At 35.5% G+C, this 25168-nt stretch overlaps 3 protein-coding genes across 5 annotated transcripts; all 3 read left to right on the top strand.

Moving 5' to 3' along the window:
- The first annotated feature begins 4732 nt into the window (after window positions 1-4732).
- Window positions 4733-8615, top strand: LOC110781933 (protein ALP1-like). Of its 2 annotated transcripts, XM_021985980.2 has the most exons (5): window positions 4778-5044; window positions 5159-5207; window positions 5540-6063; window positions 6142-6367; window positions 6450-7028. In XM_021985980.2, exons 3-5 carry the CDS (start codon window positions 5542-5544, stop codon window positions 6902-6904), a joined length of 1203 nt encoding a protein of 400 aa, XP_021841672.1. In that variant the 5' UTR covers window positions 4778-5044; window positions 5159-5207; window positions 5540-5541; the 3' UTR covers window positions 6905-7028. The 2 variants fall into 2 exon arrangements, with proteins under 2 accessions (XP_021841673.1, XP_021841672.1); XM_021985981.2 differs by lacking the exons at window positions 5540-6063; window positions 6142-6367; window positions 6450-7028 and adding exons at window positions 7121-7469; window positions 7559-8615 and having other exon boundaries at window positions 4733-5044.
- A 112-nt stretch (window positions 8616-8727) lies between these two features.
- LOC110781935 (bifunctional protein FolD 2) lies at window positions 8728-14726 on the top strand. 2 transcript variants are annotated; one of them, XM_056830532.1, is made up of 8 exons: window positions 8728-9320; window positions 9666-9982; window positions 10062-10298; window positions 10389-10556; window positions 10735-10905; window positions 12535-13474; window positions 14197-14265; window positions 14410-14726. In XM_056830532.1, exons 1-5 carry the CDS (start codon window positions 9206-9208, stop codon window positions 10903-10905), a joined length of 1008 nt encoding a protein of 335 aa, XP_056686510.1. In that variant the 5' UTR covers window positions 8728-9205; the 3' UTR covers window positions 12535-13474; window positions 14197-14265; window positions 14410-14726. The 2 variants fall into 2 exon arrangements, with proteins under 2 accessions (XP_056686510.1, XP_056686509.1); XM_056830531.1 differs by lacking the exon at window positions 12535-13474.
- Window positions 14727-16319: 1593 nt separating this feature from the next.
- On the top strand, window positions 16320-24441 carry LOC110781936 (pentatricopeptide repeat-containing protein At1g07590, mitochondrial). Its single transcript, XM_021985982.2, has 2 exons — window positions 16320-16847; window positions 23001-24441. The coding sequence occupies exons 1-2, from the start codon at window positions 16512-16514 to the stop codon at window positions 24249-24251; spliced, it is 1587 nt and encodes a 528-aa protein (XP_021841674.2). The 5' UTR covers window positions 16320-16511; the 3' UTR covers window positions 24252-24441.
- Window positions 24442-25168: the final 727 nt, after the last annotated feature.

Below are 25168 nucleotides of genomic sequence, written 5' to 3'. Positions count from 1 at the left end.
ATCTCGCTAGAGCTTGCTCAGGGATTAACAAGTTAAGAACAAAGGCAAAGAGTTGGTTATTGCCTTATTGTATAGTATTTGACAAAATTTATCCTTTTCTTAAGCACTCCAAATATCTAGAGGTCGTGTGGCATTTCAAACAACGATATAATCGTATTCCCAGTTATAAGGAATTTGAATTGTCGTCATTCTATATTTCAAATGTTAAATGCCACATACGTCGTATAATATCTCTAGGTCTGGGGGAGAGATGAGAATCTCAATAAAACATTTCATGAAAGGCCAAGGTCTTCAAGTTGCCTAAAAAATACTTATATAAGATCAAAATGATAAGAGAATTGGTGGGGATTCGGTTCGTTAGCGGGGATTTGTTTAGTCAGTTTTTCTGAGGTTGGGTTTTGTGAAAAGAGAAACTCTTCAACACGAGGACTTCGTCTTTTGATATTTTAGATTTTATATATTTTTGCTTATCCCTACCAGCCCACCACATATTATTAAAGCCTTAACTATGTTATTCAAACTAATATTTTCTATGGAGTATTAGTTACACTTGCGCTTTTATGACATTGTCATCGGCTTATTATTATGCTATTTTAATTTTTACTTTCTACTCCGTGATAAATTAGGGCACTGTCTTATTCTCGAAAAAATAAGGCAAGGTCTTGATAAATAACTCACACACTAGCTTAAATTTTATTTGCTTTTCTAGTTAGAAAAAAATAGTACTCAATATATAATATTAAATTCACCATTTCTTTGTACTATAAGGTTATTTGTTATCTTAATTCTCATTAGGCATATTAGAGATTTTAAACTCTAAATCCTCAATTTAGCACACAAATTGATTTGTATCCGATCATTTGACTTTATTTTTCTACCCGAAATAACAAATCTCGATTTTGACTCAAACCAAAATTAACTCGATCCAAAAAGTAATGTGTCTCACGATATTATATCGAGTATTATTTATTTACTCCATGTTAAGATACTAAACGACAATATGACCAAAGATGAATGAAACAAAATACAAAATTAAGTTGGCTTGACACGAAACAAATTATATGACCCTTTATCACATTTGTATAACAATTTGCTCACAAAAAAGTTACTCGTATAATAATAATTGATTTGAATTTTTTTTTAATAAGTAAGAAGAAAGGACCCTACTAAGTTCCCCACCAACTCCACCAACTTATGTTGGTTAATTGGTTTGAATTGACCCAACCTAAAATAACTTGTGATTTTAGTACTTAAGCTGTTAGTTTTCAGTTTTTGATTTTGTGATTTTTAAAATCATTTGATTTAGAGTTAATCATGAACTAAAAAGCGTTCATACTCATAGTAATTACGTTGATTTGAAAACAGAAAGTGTTATTCATATTTTTATTTTTAGTTTTACGTGAAACGGAAACAACAATGATAATAAAAGAAATTTTATTTGTCACCACGAGAATGCATGTTTGGTTTGGTATTTTCTTGTTAATTCCATTTCCCCTTTTTTCTTTTCGAGTTCCTCCAAACTCTTGCTGGAAATTGATTTGTATCCTATCATTTGACTTGATTTCTACCCAAAATAATAAAACTCGATTTTGACTAAAACCAAAATTAACTCAGTCCAAAAAATAAACTCACAATATTATATCGAGTACTATTTTTTTATTTACTCCATATTAAGATACTAATCGACAATATGATCAAACATGGATGAAACCAAATACAAAATTAAGTCGACTTGAAACGGAACAAAATGACCAAATATCATACTCATATGACAACTTGCAAGTAAAAAAAGTTACTCGTACAATAATAATTGATTGGAATCATAAATTCTTATTTACATGGGGTGTACGATAAACATTGTACACCAAAGTTAAAGTTGACGTAAAATGGTTAAAAGTTAGATATGTAAAAGTTATCTAATTTTTAGTGATAATTTTTTTTTATTTTAATAAAACATATTTCTTCAAAATCACTAGTAATGTATTAACTTAATCATTTAACACTTTAAAATATTTATATGCCAATTTTTTTATAATCTAGTATATATATATATATATATATATATATATATATATATATATATATATATATATATATATATATATATATATATATATATATATATATATAAAAGAAGCATATTTGCTAAAATATTAGAGTGCCACCTAGGATTACTATTGGTTCCGGCCAATAAAAAATAAGACTTTTAATTTATTTTTGAATTAAAAAAATCAAGTGCCACGTATATAATTAATTTGGTGACACGTAGATATTTTAATTAATTATTACTAATATGTACAATTCCATCTAAAATCAAACACTCTAATAATTAAAAAATAAATCTAAAATAAAATTCATCCAAACTCAAACACTGATCTAAAATAAAATTTATCCAAAATCAAACACTAATCTAAAATAAAATTCAATCTAAAATCAAACACTAATCCAATATTAGAGCATCACGTAAGAAATCTAATGCTTTCGGGCAATGAAAAATAATATTTTGAAATTATTTTTGAATTAAAAAAGTCGAGTGACAAGTAGATAAATAATTAGAATTCATGCATCGCACGGGCTAAAATCTAGTAATATAAAAATCAAAATTCGTGCATCGCACGGGCTAAAACCTTGTGAATGCAAGACCTTTTGAATTTGAATTGACCCAACCTAAAATAATTTGTGATTTTATGGGTGTTGCTAAATGCAGAAATTAATTTCTTAACACAAAATTAAAAATTACCAAAATACCCCAAGCAAAAATATATATTTTTTAATTAAAAAACTGCTAGCGTCGTTCTATACATATGCAAAGCCAAATTAATCCCCATCTTGAAATTTTTTCTTTGTTGAAGGATAAAAGATATCGCACTAACAACCATCTTGATTTCTCAAGTTGAATGGGTAACCATTCATTTATTTTAACAATTCATTTTGTAGACAATTAGGTATAAAATCTGCATCACATATTCAAGGATTAAATAACTAAGGCTTATTTTTCAATCTAAAAACTCTTGTTTAAGTATATGGCAAAGAGGTTAGATTAAAGATTAAAAGTTGAAGATTTTGATTGACATGAAAATGGCTGGTTTGAGGTAGAAGAAGAAAGAGAAGTAAAATGATAATACTTCGTATGTAGGTTCATAATTCCAGTAGAAGATGATGACATGTTTTTTCTTTTTTTATAAAAATATATTTTTAAGAAGGATATAAAAGGGTAGTTATGGATTTTCCAATTCTGCAAAAAGAAATTAATTTCTGCATTTAGAAACTATGATTTTTAAAGTCATTTAATTTACACTGAACCATAAAATAAAAAGCATTTATATTCATAGTAATTATGTTGAGTTAAGCTAAAGGTTGGGGTCCAACCTTTTGGTTTTTTCACCCTTTAGGACCTCAACCTTTTTTTTTCACCTTTTGGGAACTCATGTTCATTTTCCGGCCAGTTAACCATAGTTTAACTCACCGTTAACCATACTATCACTCAAATAATAAATTAAGACAAAGGTTATGGTCCAACTTTTTGATTTTTTCACCGTTTAGGACCCGAATATTTTTTTTCACCTTTTGGGACCTCATATCCATTTTTTGTATACCAACGTTATTTATTACGGAGTATAACAAAATCAGAAAATGCAAAAAAAAAAAAAAATAGCGCTCAAATTAATAATTATAATAATAGTTATTAATATATTTAACAATAATAATAATAATAATTCATCTTTCCCAAACCCCATCATACAATTAAAACTACATAGTACTCTTCTCCAAACATATAGATAATATTTACTCATTCATAAGACCTTTAATAGTTGAAACTTAATTTACGTAATCCAATAACAACTGATTTGAATATGTTTATAGAAAATTTGAGGTCATAAGTTTTAATTCGGAAATTGCTGATTATATTTGATCGAGTTAAGCATAATTCATTTTAGTACCTCTTCAAATATGAGCATCAATAATCCAATTGTCTTTACTCTTATAAAACAATCAAGAACTAGTATGATCAAAATCATAATTCGTTTAAAATTAACCTATTTTTATTATTTTTACTATTTTGTGTGCACATTATTAATATTCTTCAAACAAACCACAAATAATTGTGAAGATATACCATCGATGGCGGATCTTCCAAACAACTTGGGTCCCGGGGCGGAAAATTCCGTAGTGTATTTTTAGTTCCACCATCCCCGCAAACCTTTGAGTATAATTGCCATGAATATCGTACTCTACTATATAAATTGCTTAATTCTTTTATTGTCATTGGACACTATAACTGAATATATAAAATATGATCAGCTTGTAAATAATTATTTGCTTCTTTATTCATTAGATTATTTGATACCCAAATCAATTTATATATGGGCTAAATTTATGAATTATGTTACATATTTTTTCAATTTGAACTTATTATATGTTAATGATTAGAAACTTTAATAATTGAATTGGAATTACATGAAAACTTGAATGAGGTCTCAAAAGGTGAAAAAAGAAAGTTCAGGTCCTGAAAGGTGAAAAAACGAAAAGGTTAGTCCTCAAACTTTTGATTTACTTTAACATTTTAACCCAAGGACCTAACATTTTATTGTACTCTAGTTAAATTTGGCCGGAAAAGGGGAATGACGTCCCAAACGGTGAAAAAAAAGGTATAAATCCTAAATGGTGAAAAGTTCAAAAGGTTAGACCCCATTTATTAGCTTAACTCACTCTAATTATGTTGATTTGAAAACAGAAAGGGCCATTTACATTTTTATTTTTAGTTTTACGATAACCGGAAACAAAAACGATAACGAAAGGAATTTTATTTGTCACCAACTCACCATGGAATTGTTTGGTTGGCTGTTTTCGTGTTAATGCCATTCCCCCTTTTTCTTTTTCGAGTTCCCCCGAACCCTTGTAACGTACGGAGTAATTCCAACCCTCCTGACTTGAATTCCCTCATTCGCCTCAACTCCACAACCTCATACTCTCTCACTCAAGGAAGGCTCAAACCCTAACTGTCATCCTCATCTCCGGCCGATATACGGTGGTTTCCGCGGCGGTATGTACCTCTGACCTTCTATTTTCTTCATCTTCTTCCCGTGCAACGCCTTTCTCTCTCTAACGCCTTATTTTCTCTTTCTCCCTCCTCCGTGTCTCCCGGCGGGAATTCCAGGTCTCCGGCAGACTCCCGGAATCTGTGTGATACCTCTGCTAATTATTAGGTATACAAATTTCCGATTATTTTTTTCTGAATAAATTCGTCGAACATTCATACCATATTTGTCGATTTCTTCTGATTTACTAATTTTAATGTTAATATTTGACAATTACGCCAGTTTTTCCCCTCGTTTGGGAATTCCAGTCCTGATGTTGATTATTCTTTGTTTGATTATTTATTTATTTGTTGTAATTTCATATCTGCAAATTTTGGAAGCAAGCTGATGAGTGCATACAAAGAAAGAAATGCTTGTTAATCTCATATATTTTGATATCTTTATTTTTGCTTCATGGTGTTGTGATTTTTGTGTGATAAGTTTATATAAAATATGTACAGAAATGGCTCGTCTTGGTCTTTCCTTGAAAAGGAGAAGAGAATTGGAGTTCCTTCAATTCGTTATACTCATGATTAACATTGTGGTTTTGGTTTATATGACGTTGTACTCAATGAAAGAGGCATTGTATGATTCACAACAATTGAAAGGAAAGAAGAGGATGAGAAGGAAATTGAGATTGATTAATTTAAATAAATTTATTGGAGAGAGTGATGCTTTGTGTAGGAAGCATCTTCGTATGGATCGATTTGCTTTTAATAAACTTTGTGAGATGGTTAGAGGTATTGGTGGTTTGAGGGGAACAAGGCATATGACCGTGGAGGAGATTGTTGCGATGTTTTTATATATATTAGCTCACCACAAAACGAATAGATATGTTGGCGCTTACTTTTACAGAAGTGGTGAAACTGTGAGTAGACAGTTTCATTTGTGCTTAAAGGCTGTTTTGAAGTTGCACTTTGAGTTGCTTAAGAAACCCTCACCCATCACAGAAGAGTGCAGTGATTATAAGTGGAAGTGTTTCAAGGTACTATAAACGCAATCTCGTATTTTAGAAAAAAATGATAGTGTTATCACATCATCTGAAAAGTGTTTTGTTTTGTAGAACTGTGTAGGTGCAGTTGATTGCACAATGGTTAGTGTAAGTGTACCTCCAGAGGATCGATCCAAATACCGTACTCGAAAAGGGAGCATTGCAATGAATGTTTTAGGAGCATGCTCACCTGAGATGGAATTTATTTATGTGTTACCTGGTTGGGAGGGTTCTGTAGATGATGGCCGAGTACTACGTGATGCAATTTCTAGGCCTAACGGATTACTGGTTCCCAAAGGTGAAAGTAGTTGACTATAATATTTTTTCTAAGTCAATACTATTAAAACGTGTATGTAATAAGCGTTTTTTTATGTGCAAAGGTTGTTACTATCTATGTAACGTTGGATATAATGGAGAGGGATTCCTGGCACCATTTAAAGGACATCCTTATCAGCTTAGTGAGTGGATCAATGGACCTCGCCAACCACAAAGCACGGAAGAGAATTTCAACTTAAGACATACAGTGGCTAGAAACGCGATGAAGCAATGCTTTGGGTTGCTAAAGGGGAGATGGAAAATTCTTAGAAGCGCTTCTTGGTTTAATTTGAAAACTCATGGTCGTATTGTTTTGGCGTGTTGTTTGTTACATAACTTTATAACGAGGTACATGCCTCCTGGATCAATTTACGAGGACATATCTGATGATGAGAATGATGATGGTGATGGTGGTGATGTTGATGAAGACGATGAAGTTGAATATATAAGTTCTATCGATACGTCAAGTCCTTGGACTAATTTCAGAAATTCATTAGCTTTAAGTATGCTCAACAGTTAGCAAGCTAGAAGTCCTAGAGAGAGACTATGCTATCTTGAACTGAATGTTCTTGGATCAAACTTGTAGTAATGTGTTTTACTGATGTCTTATTTAAATTATTATGTTCTCTAGGATGTTGTTTCAATGTGCTGTTTGAACTATGTCCTTTTGGTTTTTCTGATTGATTGTGTCACCAATTCTGCATATTTCATTACCTTTGAATATATGTTGTAATAGGATGGAAGAAAGTAGTGCAATTGGTAGTCGAAGGGGTAGAAACAAGCGATTTTGGAATAGTGAAGAAGACAAGGCTCTAATAGACGCTTTACATGAATTATCTACTGATCCGCGTTGGAAATGCGATTATGGATTTAGAAATGGCTATATGATTCGACTGGAGGAGATGATAGGAAAATCAGTTCCAGGTTGTGGGTTGAAAGCTTCACCTCACATTGATTCAAGATTGAAAACTCTGGTGGGAAAATTTAGAGCTATCCTTCAAATGTTGGCAACAAAGGGGTTCAAATGGGATGATAAAAAACACATGATAAGTGTAGAGAGATCAGTGTATGAAGAATATTGCAAGGTAAGATCTTTAATTACCTTATGTTTTAGCCATGAATTTTATTTCAACTCTTCCCTTGACATGTATTTTTGATTATTTCTTCCTCGTAGGCTCACCCTACTTGCAAAAATTTATATGGAGCATCTTTCCCTCACTTGCATGTCATGATGGAGATCTATGGCAAGGATTTTGCTAGTGGAAAGCCTGCCGAGGGGTTTCAAGATGCCGTGGAGAACATGGAAAAAGAGGAAGTTACGCAAGTGAATAACGATTCAAGTGACGATGATGTGGGTGGTAGTGGAATCCAAAATATGGAGTCTGCTCCTCCATCGAAGAAGGTGAAAAGAGACAAGACTTCCAAGAAAAAAGGAAGTGAAAAGGAGGCACTAAGTTGTAGTAGTTTAGAGCTGGCATGCTTGCAGAATTTCATGAAAGACATGAATGGGCATCTTTCTAGCATGGCTAATGTTTGGTCTCGGGCTGATGAGCGTGAGCAAGATATAGCAGATAAGTGTAATAAAGTGTTGGATGAACTACTACAACTAGATGGCCTATCCCCAGCTGAGGTTTTTGAGGCAGCAAATATTCTGACCGCTCAACTAAATAAGCTGAATATCTTTTTCAAGTGCCCTACTTGTTTGAAAATGCAATATGTGAAAAGTCTCCTTGGCTCTGGCGATAATGGTTGTTCTTAACTATCTTATTGGAGAGGTCCTATGCTATGTATTTCTATAACCCATCATGTAAATCTGTACTCCCTCCATTTGATATTAACTCTCACTTTTGACTATTTCATGTCACTGTGAAAGCATGCTAGCTGGTAGTGTCTGATAGTGATATGGAAACTGATAAAAGTTGCTGGAAGAAATAGTGTATAATGTTGTAGAGTTATTGTTGCTGGTGAAACAGAAGCTGGTTTAGGCAGTGTCATTTAGGAATTAGGAGGCACCTGATATGAATTGCGGATTTGATTGGATCGACTATTGAGTTGGTTTGTCCGAGTTCTAGGTTATTCTCCTGCAAGGGAACATAAGGTTTCCTGACTATTGATGTAAGGATTATATTGCCTTGCATAGTTGCTACTGCTGTTTCTGTTCTGTTTTGTTTTATCGACGTTGATGTTGTGTTGATCCTTTTCATTGGTATTGTGACTTGTGAGTCTTGTTACACAGATGTCTGTTGTTAGTTAGTACATGTGTAATTTTTCTCTAACTTTGAACTTGTATGTGAACCCACTAATACACGTTATAATTTACTATCCTACATTCTTAATGTTTATATAAGAAGCTAGTAAACAATAACTTAAACCAACATCATACAGCCCATACAACAAGACTCAGAGTAAAAAGTAGCTGTCTGTATATATATTGGATGGTTTTATGTCACATTAAAAGTGTAATTTAAATTAGTAAATTCATGAATTGGGTTAAGTGTACGTCTTGTAAGAAGATATACATGATACATGCCAATTGCCAAGACTTGTTCTCCTGTAATTGTAAACTCCGTGAAGACCGTAATACTCAAGACCAACGCGGCATTACTCAGTGCTGACAGAGATGCGTGACAGAGATGCGTGCTGACAGAGACTTTATGATAGGCGAGGTGGCTCAAGATTCTTGGATTAATATTTTCTTATGATAGCCTCCGTATAAATTAAGTGTAAATGTTCATCATTCTGGATAACCTTTAAACTGCATTTCTCTCAAGTAAGTCATTCTCTTCTTGCTGTTTGTAATCTGCAATCTCTGAGAAAGAAGATGTCCCAAAAAAATAGTGGATTTGGCAAGTCTGGCAGTTTAAATCATCTGGGTTTTGACCTTCCTGATGTCTGGCCTTCTGCAACCTGTTCTCAACCTTCCACTACACCTCAATGTAATTTCATTTTCCCTTCCTTTTTTTATTTTTTTATTTTGACTTTATAATGGCCAATTGGAAACTGCTGTACATTGAATCCTAATATTTTGTTATCTTCACTTTGACATTCTTTTGTTCTGTGATTGGGGGTCAAGCTATCATGGGTCTGTTCGGCATGTTGAATCTGAATTTTCTTTTTGTTGGTATGCCAATTAATGCTTGAATTGGTGGAATTTGAATCCATTGGAAGCATTGTTTCTATGATGATTTTAATAACTAATTTTGTTTTGTTCATGAATCGATCAATCTCCAACAAGTAGTAAGAGGAAGTATGAAGTGTGTAAATTATGTTTTTTGAAACAGCTGATGGGGCGAGTGCTGAAATCATTGATGGGCACTCTATTGCTGCTATAATAAAGTCACAAATTGCTGACGAAGTTAAGAGAATGAAGGATACTGTTGGGAAACAACCTTGTTTGGCAATTGTTTTGGTTGGTGAAAGAGATGATTCTCACTCTTTTATCCATATCAAGGTGAAAGCTTGTGATGAAGTTGGAATCTCTTCGTCTGTGGTTGAGCTGCGTGCAGATTGTACTGAGGATGAAGCCCTTGAGGCTGTTTCAAATCTAAACAAAGATCCATCAGTTCATGGTGTTATTGTGCAACTTCCCCTTCCACAAGTAACTTTTTTTATTAATCTTTAGTGTTAAACTTTTCCTGGTTTCTAGTTTCGTAACTACTAATACATGCTTTGCTCAGCATTTGGACGAGAAGAAAATGATGGATGTTATTGATCCCGAAAAGGACGTAGATGGTTTTCATCCTTTGAATGTGGGATGTCTTGCAATGAAGGGGAGGGAGCCCTTATTTGTTCCATGTGCAGCCAAAAGTTGTATTGATGTATTGTTGAGGTTTGGTATTGAAATTGCGGGAAAGAATGCAGTTGTTATTGGACGAAGCAAAATTGTTGGTTTGCCTGTTTCATTGTTGCTGCAGGTACTTATCGCATATCACTTGTCTATTTTATGGTAGAAGTTAATTTTTACTGAGTCATTATTTTTATTTTATTTGGATTTTGTCTGGAAGAGGCACCAAGCTACTGTGAGTGTTGTGCATCCATTCACCAAGAAGCCACAAGAAATAACTCGTGAGGCGGATATAGTAATTACAGATGTAGGTGTGCCTAACATGATCCGAGGCAATTGGTTAAAACCGGGTGCAGTCGTTATAGATGCAGGAACCAATGCAGTTAAGGTAAAAACTACAGGAAATTGTAAACATATCCATTCAAACAAAGTGTGGCCTTGTAGTTTATCAGTTTATCAATAATAGCAGTCTTTATATGTGAAAGGCATATTGTTCCGAAACAACTTAAGTCAGGTTGCAGTTGATTACATAAATTGTGTAATGCAGTGATAATTCTGGCATGCAGGACCCGAGTAAGGAACATGGATTCCACTTAAGTGGTGATGTATGCTTTGAAGAAGCTGTAAGAGTGGCATCTGTAATTACTCCTGTTCCTGGTGGATTGGGACCTGTAACAATCTCTATGCTGCTCTCCAATACTCTCGATTCTGCTAAGCGCGCATATGGATTTGTCTAAGTATGTTTCCCTCCTATGACCTCTGCAACTTTCATGTAATTCATTTTATGGTTGTTGCTTGCTATTGAAAGAATAAGGTTTCTGTTTTTATGCCGATTGCACGAATGATGTTTATTTGCTCCATCTAAATAAACTTTGTTAAATACGGAGTATACTTCATTGTGTTGAATGATTGTAGGGATCTTCGCCTTATCTATTGGCAAGTGAGGTTCGTTTTCTCTAACAAGCTTGCTGAAAAGCTTTGACTTGTATATTACACGCAATGTAACTATAGCCTACGGTAGGATTATTCCCCACCAGGCCATATAGCTGCTGTAACTTGTAAAGATCAAGCAAAATTATCCTACATAATGTGGACCTCTTTTTCCACCAAATCAAGGAGATTAAGGCCTAATTAGCCCTTCTTAACTTCTTTTTCTTTAAGTAACACATTTTTTGTGAAGTATAAGATACTCCTAATTTATTTGCTTTTTGAAACTCCTAAAAGTGCTCAAATCATACTCCAAAACCAATAAGCCAATAAGGTCGCAGTCTCTGGTTGGTTAAGGCTAAGAGCTTATGTACCATAAATTATTACATATTCAAATCTCCATGTCCATCTCCAATTTGTATTTCGGCTCATTCGCAGTTTTGCACAAAAGAAAAAACAAGTTACACTCCAATAAAATTTTGAGGTAACATTGAACTTAATTGTATGATTGACAAGTGATGAATGAGGTTTTTCATTGATAAAAAATCCATTCCGTAAAATACATGTTGTACTCTTCAAAGCATATGGATGATGAGAAACTGTTTAGTCATGATCCTGTTGACTTCTAATCCTGTACGGTGTAATACGTGTTAAGGAATTTAGGATGATAATGAGAAATGAGGATGACAATGAGGGCAAACCCATCTCACACCCGGTGTTCAGCTGGCTCATCATTCATTGTCTTTTTACGTAGACTGAAGTCAATGATCTTCACGTTTGTTTCTCGAATGAAGGTCCATGAGGTTATTCCTCACATACCTCAACCTTTCACTCTTGATTAATGAACGTAGGCACCAATGATCATAAAAGAAGACTCATTAAAGCTTTAGGTGAGATGAAGTAGGAAAACGTTCCACACAAATGAGATAACCCAGTTAATTCTACTAATTGTCCATGCATTTGCAAAGTAGTATGCCTTATGTGAAACATGTTGATGTTTCCTATAAGTCCAAAAGAGGAAATAGTTCTTCAACATACTATGGATATTTATGGAAAAGGAGCTAAATTGAGTTCAGGGCATCCCCCCATATTCTGTCATAGATAAATAAATTTTCTTGCTAGCAATCATAGCGTTCTGCAAATCCAGCTTGGGGGAATGAGTATCCTACTGCTAGGGTATGCTTTTTGGATGAGGGAAGTTTTGACCATTGTCCTGCAATAATCACCGTAAACCCTGAGTTGGGGGTGGGAGAAAACCGTTTACATATTTCACTATCTGGAAAAGTGTTGCAAATTTTGATGATATTTTCAAAGAGTGCTGGAATAATAATAATACATCTGGGACCCTGATGTATTGTTTTACTCAGAAACTAACGAGAGGGGTTTATTGACATTCAAATAGCCATTCTAAAGCTTATATTTCTGTGATTGAGTGTCAGAGGAAGCTTCATCGGGACCGAAGTAGTATGTTGTCCACTGAGGAATATACCGCTGCAGAAACATATAAGGCTGTTCATAAAGCATATGTTTCCTTCCTGCAACAGAAAGCAAAATTGAGCTGGCTCAAAGATGGTGATGAAATTCTTCTTTGTTCCATAGATCAATCAAGTAGAGGAATCATAGGAACGAGTATGCTGTTAAAACTGAAGATCAGATATGGCAGGAGACTCCAGAAAAGGTTGCAGATGCTTTCATTGATTATTATGGCAGTAGAAACATGTGTGGGCTGTGTCCAACTCTCCACAGAGCAGGATAATCTATGGGAAAAGTGGATCCTTGCTGTCTACCTACGCTCTAAGGACTGTAGCTGGTATTAAAGAAAGTTTGTGAAACGAAGGAGAAGACGAAACCTCTTTTTACAGAAGCAACAAGTAAGTTTCTCCGCATAGAAGAGTTACAAGTTACTGGCTGATGTTCCAACAAGAGTTCATTGGGATAGAGCTGTTTGGAACAGGTTGAGTGTGCCTAAGCACAGATTTATCCATGTGGGTTGCAGTTTGGAAGAGACTCGAAACAAAAGAGAAATTGGTTTGGCCTGATTTCTGATAATCTATGTCAGATTCGTCGTCAAATGATCATTTATTTTTCAAATGTCATTTCAGTACTCAATGTATGATAATGATTGATATGAAAATTTGGCTAGGAATAACCGGCAAATGTGAGTCTATACTTGGCGTAATCAGATGGATTGAGAGGGGAAAAAGCTGGTCTGGTTGGTTGCTTAGGCTCCAATTCTGTACACAATTTGGAATGTGAGGAATGAAGCAGTCTGGAATATGATATGGGAGAAGATTTGGAATTACTGGGCTATAAGTTGATAAATAAATGAAAGCCAAATCTAGGATGAGATGGTCGCACACAAACATAATGTAAAAGAAGGTGACTGTGCTAATCAGTTTTGGGTTGACTTTTTATCTCTTTAACTTTTTACAGTACATTGTGAAATGTCTTCATCCAAGTCTTGTCCATAGAAGAATTAACTTGCTTAACCAAAAATAGTGAAGTGGATATTTTAAATAGGTTAGCTAGTGAGGAATGGGGTATCCGTCCTCTAGTTTTTTTGTGATTGAGCTCCAGATTACTTAGATTACTGAATTATGCTTTTCGGTTTTTTTAAAACCAGAAGTTACTTCATTGCCAACCAATCATCTATGAAGATTTCATTAATAGTTGATAGGAGCATTCCAATTTTTTCTTATATTTGAAGCTTGACCAGGATTTTCAATGTCATTTTGCAAAGAAGCATGTATTTGTATAATACTCAAGATTTTCAATGTGATTTTGCAAAGAAGCATGTATTTGCAATATTTAATTAGCTCTGCCGACCCTTTCTTCGCCTATATTTGTATAATACTCAAGACTTAAGCTGCTATACTTAGTGGTGAGTGTGATGTGTGAAAAGTGACATCATAGGGTGAGTTGACATTTGAAAGGCCAGGATTCTTAGACGTGTATGATTGAATATTTCCTATGTTACCTCCTACATTCTATATATAGGTGTCAATGCTCATCATTCTAGATCATCTCAACCACATTGCTCTTATATCATTCTCTCTTTGTCTTGCAACCTCTTCTCCCAATTGTAATCTGCAATCTCTAAGAAAGAAAATGGCCCCAAGAAACTGTGGATGTGGCGACAGCTGCAGCTGTGATGACTGCAACTGCAACAGGTATATATTTCCTTCTTGATGATTATTTCTAACACAATAAAGTGCTTACAATTTATTTTTGATTGGCCACTGAGTTTGAGTTGTGGGATAGTGATTGTTTGATACTGTATTTGTATGATAAATACTCTGACATACATTTTGCAGGATGTACGGAAGGACTGAGTGTGGCTGTGGAGACGATTGCAGCTGCGACCCATGCACCTGCGAATAAATTCACTTATCCTCCTGATTCCTGATTCCCGATTCCTGTATTATGATTTATAAATATGTGTGGTTTTATTTCTTGTGAAATTAATATGATTGTGATGTGAACTGAACAAATAGGCCATGACATCTTCAGGTCTGATGTATATCTTCATCTGTTGATGGTTTCATGGTCCATCGGTTTGTGACTGTAATTCTGTACTGATTGCTGAACTGAAAGAAAGATATATTTGACAAAAACTTGTATTTTGCTTGTTCTACTGTGTCAATGATTATTTCTTTGATGGAAGCCTAAAAATTATAGCTTAACAAACTGTATGCGGCCAAGATACAGTTTGGGTAACACCCAATTCTCAGTCATTACACGAACACACCTTCAATATCATCACGGATAATTCTAGCTAATGTTTGTGAGTTTTGGAAAAGCTTCAATCTCTATTCTTTACCACCTTATGGCTCTTGGAAATTTGGTGAAAAAACAAAGTCAATAGTCGGAAAATTGACTTTTTGGACGCAATGTTGTTAGGGTGTTGTTTTTAATGCTTTTGTCAAATTAAGGTAATGGTTTACAAAAAAAGAAAAAAAAAAAAGAAGTGCAATAAGGTAATAATTCACAAAGTCGATTAAGAACAAGTGCTTTTTAACAATTTTGTCGAATAAATGTACAATAATAATAACACATTTAAAATCCCTTCAAAAAAAAAAAAATTAACATATCTAAAAAATGGTTTAAGCAAATTTATACGATTATACTAATCTATTAAAAAGTGTTCTTAAGAACGTACCATATCTTTGTTAAAACTTATAATTCCTACCATCTTAACCAACTACAACTTCTGTTATATCTTTTCATGTAAACATATATATTCTTTTTGCAATAAATAATAAATTGAATAAAAGTGAATGCAAAAAAAATCGCAATTTGGATTATACACCCGGGTGCACAGTGCTCATTGTGCACCCTATTGAACATTTATTGAAAATCTAATGAACATTGAGAACGATTTCAATGTACATGTACTAGTGAAATATTTAAACTATATGTTCTATGGATTTGAACTATATGTTCATTGGCTATATGTTCTTTGGGTATGAACAATATGTTCTTTGTATTTGAACTATATGCTCTTTGTAAAACAGGGTGCACAGTGAGCATTGTGCACCCGGGTGTATAAACCATATTTTGAAAAAAAATGATTACTTAATTCATAAATGTACAGTTATTACTAGCTTATGCCTCAAAAAAACAAAAAGCACGGTGTAATGTTGAGTAAGCGGGGAAACTTTGTTGGAGGTTGAGTATCAAAATCAACGGTGTAATGTTGAGTAAGCGGGGAAACTTTGTTGGAGGTTGAGTATCAAAATCAACCGATGATGCAGAAAATTATCCGACTTTATTTTGATTTTCGTATGTGGGGTTTCAGATTGGGAGGGTTGTAAATCGGTCGCTAATCTTGTGTCACCACCATAATTTGATGACGACACCATTTTATGTTCAGATATTTATTACATAAAAAATCCGAAAAAAAAGTCAAAACCCAAGACAACGCCCGTACCACATACTAGTTTATTATTCAACAAAGGTTCTTTACTCATTTGTTCATTGCTTAAAGCTACCAACCTATCTGAAATAGTGTTTTTTTTACATCTAAAATGGTGTTGATCCAAAATCACATATTTCCTCCGATTTTTAATACTTGCAACGTGGGTAACTTTCACGCATGCCTATGCAAAACTTTGATCATTAATATCTTTAATTATATTTAATAAAAAAATTATAAAAAATTAATATTTTGAAAATACAAATTGAGACGAATCTAATAAGATACCACATGATTGTTGCCAGTATATTAACGCTAGTCTGAACCAAAATCCTCGTACGATCGACATTCGACAGGGGTTCATTTTGTGACTTCTGGCTCAACCAAAATATAACAAAAACAAAGAAGTTGAAGAACATTAACCAAAGCGGATTTGTTCGTAATTTCTGCAATAATTCCGATACACCTCTCCGATGAACTGGGTTGAACAATCTGACAAATATGAGAGTAATCGCCCTTGCTTTAGGGCGTTCGGTCACTGCGGCATTTCATCGAACACTTGGTGTGCCTCTGAAAATGAGCAACAGAGTAGCTGCATTTGCATATTGCACTCAAACAACCAGTGAGAAATCTGAATTGGGTTTGAAAAATTCAAGCTCTAATGGCGAAGAAGCACTAAAGATGTTATCTTTAAGAATAGAGAGGCTACCAAGAGGAGAATCTATTGGGTATGTGTTTCAGAGGTGGATGGGTGAAGGTTTTCCTGTTCATAGGGGTGATATTTTCCATTCCATCAACCGTTTGAGGAAGCTCAAATTGGATAGACGTGCTCTAGAGGTGTCTTTTTTCTCTCACTCTTGCTTATTCATCTCATGTTTAATTACTCCTTATTATTTTATAAATTTGCTTGAAATGAGGTTTCCTGTTTTAATGATCGGACCCTAGGAGTAGACAAGAATTGATAGAATGATCACCTGGCGTTCGGCACTCGGTGCAGGGTATGAACTGGCATACCATCTGCATATGTACTCTCAGTAGTCCACCGTCTAGGAAGGGTTAAAACTGAGAGCTTATCATGTGCACAGGTATTACATTACACCAAAAAGCAACTTGCTATCATTAACACTACATTTACTGGCTACTTTAAGAGTAATAACCTTAAAAACATTTGCAGAATCTAAACATCTGCCACTGAACACTTTGTTATTTCTCTGCCACCAGATACTATATATACTGTCTGCAAAGCACATCCCAAGTAGTTTCCCCCTACTTTGCTTCCTTCTGCAAGCCTTGGCTACTTTATCAACTTCCTCTGAATTACTCTAAACTGCTCTCTTAAACAGCAGTAAATGCAAAATCTTGCTCCATTTGCTGGAAGAATAGCTATATTCAAAGAAAAGATGCTCTGTAGTCTCATTCTGCAACCCACACAAACCACATTTAGGGTCCACCACAATTCCCCATTTTACAAGTCTGTCTTTAGTTACAAGTCTACGCAATAGGGAAAGCCAAGTGGTAAAGAGACATTTTGGCTAGCTCTATTGTTAAATATGACATTCAAAGTAGGACCTCTCATCTTCAGAAACAGCTTTTTAATTGAAAAAGTCGCACCATCAGTGAATTGTTGCACATTACCATGATCCTGCAAAATTTCCCTACTGTCCAAGATCTTCAGCACCCGTGAAGTCCCATTAGGAATGGGCATACTCAATATACCTCTATCTTTAACATGACGCGTGCAACCATTTAATCCACATTTTATCTTGTTTCTGAGAAATAGCCCAAGCATTTTGCAAATTGCAGCTCTGTTCCAAGTTGGCATATCCATGAAGTTCCACCCACCAGCAGCCTTAGGTAGATGCAAATGCTCCCAGGCAACCGAGGTTTTCCTAGATGGATTGTGAAAACCTGTCCACAGAAAGGTCCTACTATGTCTTTGAACCTCCTTCATACTTTTTTTGTTATGAGTAAAAATCTGGGACCCATAAGATTGAATACCAAACAAAACCACTCTAATATGCTGGACCCTTCCTGCATATGTAAGTTGTTGCAGTCCACGTCTTTTTTCTTGCCACTATTTTCTCAATCAGAGGTTTACACTGATTGTATGTTAGCTTCTTTAAAGCCAAAGGCACACCTAAATACCTAAAAGGTAAATCTCCTTGATTCATATTCAGGTTAGCTTTAATGTTAGCACTCTCTTCAATAGATAACCCACGTAGATAAACCTGCTTTTGTCCACATTTGCTTCTAACCCAGAAGCTTTAGAAAATTTCATAAACTCGGAAAATAAAAGATCAGCATACATGCTATCGCCTCTAGCAAACATCATACGAGTCAATTACACCTTTTCACATCTTGGGTGAAAAAAAATTAAAGTTAGGATTATCACCTAAAGAACTCAATTACCTTTAGAGGTATCCCCTTTTGATGGCGAATAAGAAAGGGGACATGGGATCTCCCTGTCCTAGACCCTTCCTAGCAGGGAAAGGCTTGCCGTTAATAAGAATGGAATAGGAAACTGATTGCACACATTCCATAACCATCCCAAAAACTTATGAGGAAAGCCTAACACAGCTAACACACTCCTCAAATACGGCTATTCCAAGGAATCATAAGCTTTCTTTAAATCTATCTTTAGCATGCATCTAGGGGACACGTGTTTCCTGTTATACCCCTTTTTGAGCTCTGTTGCAAGCGAACTATTACTGCTATGGGTCTTTTATGGATAAAACCAGATAGATGTACATCTATTACCTTAGTTATGACCTTCTGCATTCTACTAGTCCATAACCTTAGCAATAATATTATACTCAAGGGAGCAACATGCAATAGGCCTGTAATCCCTGATAGTACAAGGAGAGTAAATTTGGGGATCAATGTTACTGAAGTGCTATTTACCCGAGGCAAGAGTTTAGAAGATTGAAAGAATTCCTTCACTTCTATGTGTACACCTGCTTTCACCACATGCCATGCTTTCTTCAAAAAAACAGCGTTAAAACCATCAAGGCCCAGAACCTTTAGTTTATCAATGCCATTTAGACATCATAAATTTCTGTTGAAGTAACTGGCAGAACCAAGAAATCTGCAGATTAACTTAGTTGCTCACCCTTCTTAAGCAACTGAACATCAATACCCTGCAAACAATTAGTTGAAGAGCCTAAAAGCTCTTTATAAAATCCAACCGCTTCTGCTTGGATTCCTGGAGCATCAGTAATCCTATTGCCATGTTTTTTGTGCAAGACGTCTATGCTACTATGAGTGAACCTTTCTCATAAACGAGAAATATATATGATTGTTTCCATCTCCCAATTGCAGCAACTGTATCCTAGATTTTTCTTTAGAGCACTCTCCTCTATTCGAAGCCACTTCTTTACTTGAAACTGACAATCATACTCCATTCATGTAACCTGATGCACCAGGCCTCTCACACAACTGACTTTGAACCAAAATCAAGCTCACTTCTCTTCTTTTCAATCCTATCGGAAATACCTGCAAACTCCTTTTTATTCAAGTTCTTAAGAGTAGCTTTACAATTCTGTAACTTCTGCCACAACTGATACATTGCAGTCCCTTGGTTATTAGCTGCGCGCTGCACAGCTACTATATCAACAAAGTTCTCATGATCAGCAAAATGACTTGAAAATCTGAAAGGCCTTCCTCCGCTATTATGCTGAAGGTTGCAGTTGATCAGCAATGGTGTATGGTCCAACAAGGAGAAATTCATGTATTCTACTGGTACCCAGAAAAATGAGAGTGACATAAACTGTTACCCACTGCTCTATCAGTTTTACCAAGAATTCTACCTTCTCCATTACCCTTGTTAATCCATGAGTATTGATGGCCAATATTATGAAGCTCAGAAAGATCAAAAGTATCCAGTAGCTCTGTAAAATCCTTAGTTTCATCCTCAACTACAGGATTCCCATTAACTCTATCCTCTAAGTTCAAAACAGCATTATAATCACCAATAGCCATCCAAGGGGTAAATGTTGTATTATTATATCTCAACAACTGGTTCCACAAAGTTTTCCTATTTCAATCGTATGCAAACGATAAACTGCTGACAGAGTTCTTATAAAATTACTAGACTTATGCATTAGAACAATGAATGACTTGTTCAGAAATCTCAATCTCCTTTAAAGTAATCAACTGATGATTCCATCCAGACCAATTTGTTTTCTCGCTCCTTGCAAACTCTACCCTTAGGAGAGTAGTCATAATTACATTCCCAGTGCCACATATTTCCAAACTTCTTCATTATCTTTCCTTTATTCTTGAGTCTAACTCTAGTTTCTAAAAGAAGGATTATGTCTATTTTATTACTAGCAAGAAATTACTGTATTTCAGCTACTTTAATAGGGTCATTAAGACCTCTAACATTACAAGAACAGATAATCATCCAAGTGATATGATTTATACCTGCCAATCCCTCCTCATGTGCCTCCTCTTTATTCTCCACACTAGATTCAGGTGCTTTGTATTTGGCTGTAGCTGGGAATGCCCGAATCCAGATTTTCTTGTTCCTATCCTCCATCCATTCTCATCCACTTTAGTAGAGCTACTAGTAGTAGCAGTAGTAGGACTAACTGTTCTGTTCTGCTCACTTGCCCATTTACAGGAGTAGTGATTTTGTGAGTATCTCTCTTTGTATCGGGAACAATCTTCTTAGGAGTCCACCTTTTGGTGACCTTAGGAGAAGGTTTAAACCTTGTTCTAGGTTCCGGAGTCCACTTGACCTTGCAGCCATGCCCAACTGCTTGGTATATATCACCTTTTGTTCAATTATTTCCCCATTTGGAGCCTCTATAAGCACCTTGTCATGAAGCCATTCAGTTATATCCATTTCTATCAGCATCCTGGAAAAAGAAACCCTCATTTGCTTTGATGTGCATTCATCTGCAAATAAGGGAATACCCAACAGGATTCCACTTCTGCTCAATGAGTCTGCACTCCAACACTTCAATGGAGATAGAATATGAAAAGGGAAAATTCTTGATTGCATTTGATTAATGAAAAGGAGCAGCCTTATATAAGGCAAAATACAAAACAGTTATGCTAAGATAATGGAAAGGAAAGTGGACAAAGGAATGTCCCACGTACACAACTCACTACTACTGATAAATAGGAAACCACTAACTAATAATGCTTAATTAAAGGAAAAAGTCAAGAACAAACTTTGAATTAACTACTTAATTATCCAACAAATGACAGATTTGACAACCTTATCCACAGTGGAATTACCCTCAAAACCTAATGAAAATCTAGCTACATTCTTACCATCTTTAATTACAGGAGGAACAAAGATTAAGGGATTACCTTTTAGAGCTCGCCTGGAATTGGGTAGAAATTAAGGGGGTACTATGTCAAGGGATATTGATTCCAATGTAATAATTCACGGGGGATCTTTTCTTTTCTCACGGGTTTGGTTTCATTACTGGAGTAACTGAAATCCTCCTCATCCTTCCACCATTTCCCAGCAAACATACCAGTGTGACTAGATGGAAAGAGGAAGGAGAGAAAGAATTTGGGGTAATACATTACTCTGGGGGGTGGGTAGGTAACAAATACCTCCATTTTTAGGGGAAAAGAATACCCCTGTAACTTCCTACCTTCAATCCAGGCTGTTAAAATAACCAAAATTCTTACTCCCTCAAATTTTCCACTCCCATTTCTCTTGATCCAGGCGTGCCCTCACAGTGAGTAGTTTGTTCCCTGTAAAGAGGCCCATTGATTATGGGGAATCATAGGACCTCCTTTTCCAACATCAACCTACGCACCACATTTGAATTAGGACTTTCACCCTGTTCCATAGTTTCATTGGTCTCCAAATTAGCAGTGTTGTCTACCTGACCTTATCAAATGCAACAATAATGTTTTGCATATGTTGCTGTATTACCATCAAAGCTTGGCTTCACTTTCTTGTTGAAGGGACACCATTATTTCCGCCATTATTGCCTCTGATTTGAGCTTCAATTGCAGCACTCAGAGCTAACTTCATTGCACTCCCTGGCCCCACATCCTGGAATGATTTAATTGCAGTATGAATTTCTTGGCTTACTGGTCCAGCGCTGGGGTGTGGAGAATTAACAACCCTTGGAATGGATACTGTTGTTTCATTTCCCGCCGAACTGGGTTTCTGAATGATGAGATGCTTCTCCTGTTTGTAATGTAGAGAATACGTAGAGAATACGACCTGAGGTTTCTTCTTCTTCCTCATATGAGACTTCGGTGCACGATAGCAAGGTTCCCTTATCTTGTGCGCTGCATTACCATGGGAGGGTTTTTGAGTAAACGACGGTGCTTTGCTTTTGTTTAACCTCTATGTTGCATAACACAATTATTTTATATCTATCAAGCTCAAAAGTTTTGAATGGTCATGAAAGAGCTGAATCAGGATATATTCTCTGATGGAAAACTGTATGCTGCTGCTAAGAAAACGGCATTGCAATCTCCAAAGGTGTTGGAGAGGGGATCTTGGTATAACTGAAAAGCTTAATTTGAGCCTTACTGGATTTCTGATATAGGAATCAGGGTTCATTGGCTAAAAGATGGGACGATAACTCTAATTTCTTTTATCATTATCTCAAAATCATGACAGGGTTTATGTTATTGCTGTGACAACAAGGGCATCTGACTGACCAGTCCTATGATATGAGGAATGCTAAAAGGAAAATTCATATTTTCCAGGGTATTAGGAATGTGATCATTCATTCTTAGGTTTTATGTTATCCATGATATCAAGAATGGATATAGAAGATAATATTGGCTGTTTAATTCTGTTTTGAAATGACTTGTTTATGGAAGAAATGTGTTGTTCAACTTGCCCAACAGAAGTCTATCCCTAGGATCATGATAGTGCATGCATTTTCACTGAGTTGCTGATGTCTGTTTCCTTGATTATTACTGCTAATTAGTTGAATTAGAAACAAATTGTATAAGTAACTGCTTGTCGACTATCGTTGATGTGAGTTTTCTTATGTTTGACAGGTAATGGAGTGGGTGATTAGAGAGAAGCCATATAGGCCAAAGGAGTTAGATTATTCATATCTGCTGGAATTTACCATTAAACTTCACGGTATATCACATGGTGAGAGACTGTTCACTAATGTTCCTATCGAATTCCAGAACGATTTGTTGTACAACAATCTTGTAATTGCATGCTTGGATAAAGGAGTGGTCAGGCTTTCATTAGAGTACATGAAGAAAATGAGAGAATTGGGACATCCTATCTCTCATTTGGTCTTCAACCGTCTCATAATTCTTCATTCCTCCCCTAGGCGTAGGAAAATGATCCCCAAAATTCTCGCCCAAATGAGGGCCGATAAGGTTGCTCGTCATGTCTCAACTTTCAACATTCTTTTGAAGATTGAAGCTAATGACCATAACATAGAAGGACTGATGAAAGTTTTTGGGGATATGAAGCGGGCAAACATCGAACCAAATGAAGTTACATACTGCATTCTAGCGACTGCACATGCAGTTGCAAAGCTGTATTGTGGATGTGAGACATATGTGGAGGCTATTGAGAAGTCGAAAACAGGCAATAATTGGTCAACGTTTGATGTGCTCATCATTTTGTATGGATACTTAGGAAAGGCAAAGGAGGTAGATCGAATTTGGAGCATTGTGCAAGGTTTCCCTCATGTTAGGTCAAAGAGCTATTTGCTGGCAATTGAGGCATTTGGTAGAATGGGACAGCTGAATCGCGCTGAGCAACTTTGGGATGAATGTAAGCCCAGAGAAGGTATGAAATCAACTGAACATTATAACTCCATGGTATCTGTTTATAGCAGGAATGGATTTATTGATAAGGTTTCAGGTCTTTTTAAAGAAATGAATATGAATGGAAGCAAACCTAACGCGATAACCTATAGACATCTTGCTTTGGGTTGCCTAAAAGCTGGATTGATCAAGGAAGCATTGAGGACCATAGAAATGGGGTTAAAACAAATCACAAGCAGCAAAGTGAAAAAATCAACCCCATGGTTGGAGACTACCTTGTCCATTCTTGAGATGTTTGCAGACAACGGAGATGTAGAGATTGCAGAGAATCTGTTCGAAGAACTTAAGCAAGCAAACTATACTAGGTATGCATTTGTGTACAATAGTTTAATAAAAGCTTATGTTCGGGCTAAGTTCTATAATCCAAACCTTTTAAGGAGGATGATTCTCGGAGGGGCTAGGCCAGATGCTGAGACCTACAGCTTGATTAAGCTTGTTGAACAGTTTAGAACTTGAGTGGAAAAATTCTGCATTTCACCCCCAGCCCCTTATTTGAATCAAGCTATAAAATCAAGATTGTAGTCACATGTTATTGAACATCTTTAGGTGAATGTTTAGAATTGTGTGCATAATTCACTAATTTTAAGTTGTAAGTTGAATTACTTGTGGGTTTTGTTTCTTTTTATCCTAATTCATGCTTCATAAATTTATTATTCTTTGCATTCGAATGGTGGGTGTGGTATAAATGTCAATGTATACCCTGTTTGAAAGACGATCATACAGGTGTACCCAATTATAATTTTGAACTTGGTAACTTAGAAGTGGAGACCGACTGCTTACAACTTGTGCAACTCTTGAGGTTGAAGGTTGTCCACTCTATTGCGCATGATTAGGGATGGCAATGGGTCGGATCTGGACCGGGTCCGACAGGATCCAGACCCAGACCCGCTTTTTAAGAGGTGGATCCAGATCCGACCCAGATCTGTTGGGTCTAAAAAAATCAGGTCCAGACCCAGATCCATCGGATCTAATGGGTTTAGGGTCGGATCTGGGTCCTAAATGAGTCTAAGCGTATTTATTTTCTAAAAAATTTGTCCCCCATTTTTCTTATATTACGTAATTTTTTCGCCCCATTTCTTTTATGTAAACGTAATGTTGCTTTAATAAAACCATTAAATATGGAATACTCGTTAATTTTGTTTAGGAAAAAAAATCATATTAGCCTTGTAATACAATCAGTATTTAAAGTTTCTAATATTATTATTTATATGTCACGTCAAACAATATTTAAATAGTTTAGCATCATAAGAACTGTATAAAGTTTAACACGTAAAGATTGAATCATATTTATTTTAATAACTTAAAAAAAATTATATATATGGGTATGTGGGTCGGATCTGGACCGGATCTGGATCTTTAATTCTTGGACCTCC

This window comes from Spinacia oleracea, chromosome 6 (assembly GCF_020520425.1).
Source record: "Spinacia oleracea cultivar Varoflay chromosome 6, BTI_SOV_V1, whole genome shotgun sequence".
In the NCBI taxonomy this organism is placed as follows: Eukaryota; Viridiplantae; Streptophyta; class Magnoliopsida; order Caryophyllales; family Amaranthaceae; genus Spinacia; species Spinacia oleracea.
The sequence above is the reverse complement of the archived record's forward strand: the minus strand, read 5'-3'. Positions and strand labels throughout refer to the sequence as shown.

What these genes read in the sequence shown, in the direction of transcription:
- LOC110781935 (XM_056830531.1), top strand. Translation starts at nt 9,206, where the DNA reads ATGTCCCAAAAAAATAGTGGATTTGGCAAGTCTGGCAGTTTAAATCAT. An exon ending in CTGTTTCATTGTTGCTGCAG is followed by an intron (nt 10,299 to 10,388) that starts GTACTTATCGCA and finishes TTTGTCTGGAAG; the next exon opens with AGGCACCAAGCTACTGTGAG. An exon ending in CAGGAACCAATGCAGTTAAG is followed by an intron (nt 10,557 to 10,734) that starts GTAAAAACTACA and finishes TCTGGCATGCAG; the next exon opens with GACCCGAGTAAGGAACATGG.
- LOC110781936 (XM_021985982.2), top strand. Translation starts at nt 16,512, where the DNA reads ATGAGAGTAATCGCCCTTGCTTTAGGGCGTTCGGTCACTGCGGCATTT. An exon ending in TGGATAGACGTGCTCTAGAG is followed by an intron (nt 16,848 to 23,000) that starts GTGTCTTTTTTC and finishes TATGTTTGACAG; the next exon opens with GTAATGGAGTGGGTGATTAG.
- LOC110781933 (XM_021985980.2), top strand. Translation starts at nt 5,542, where the DNA reads ATGGCTCGTCTTGGTCTTTCCTTGAAAAGGAGAAGAGAATTGGAGTTC. An exon ending in ATAAGTGGAAGTGTTTCAAG is followed by an intron (nt 6,064 to 6,141) that starts GTACTATAAACG and finishes TTTGTTTTGTAG; the next exon opens with AACTGTGTAGGTGCAGTTGA. An exon ending in CGGATTACTGGTTCCCAAAG is followed by an intron (nt 6,368 to 6,449) that starts GTGAAAGTAGTT and finishes TTATGTGCAAAG; the next exon opens with GTTGTTACTATCTATGTAAC.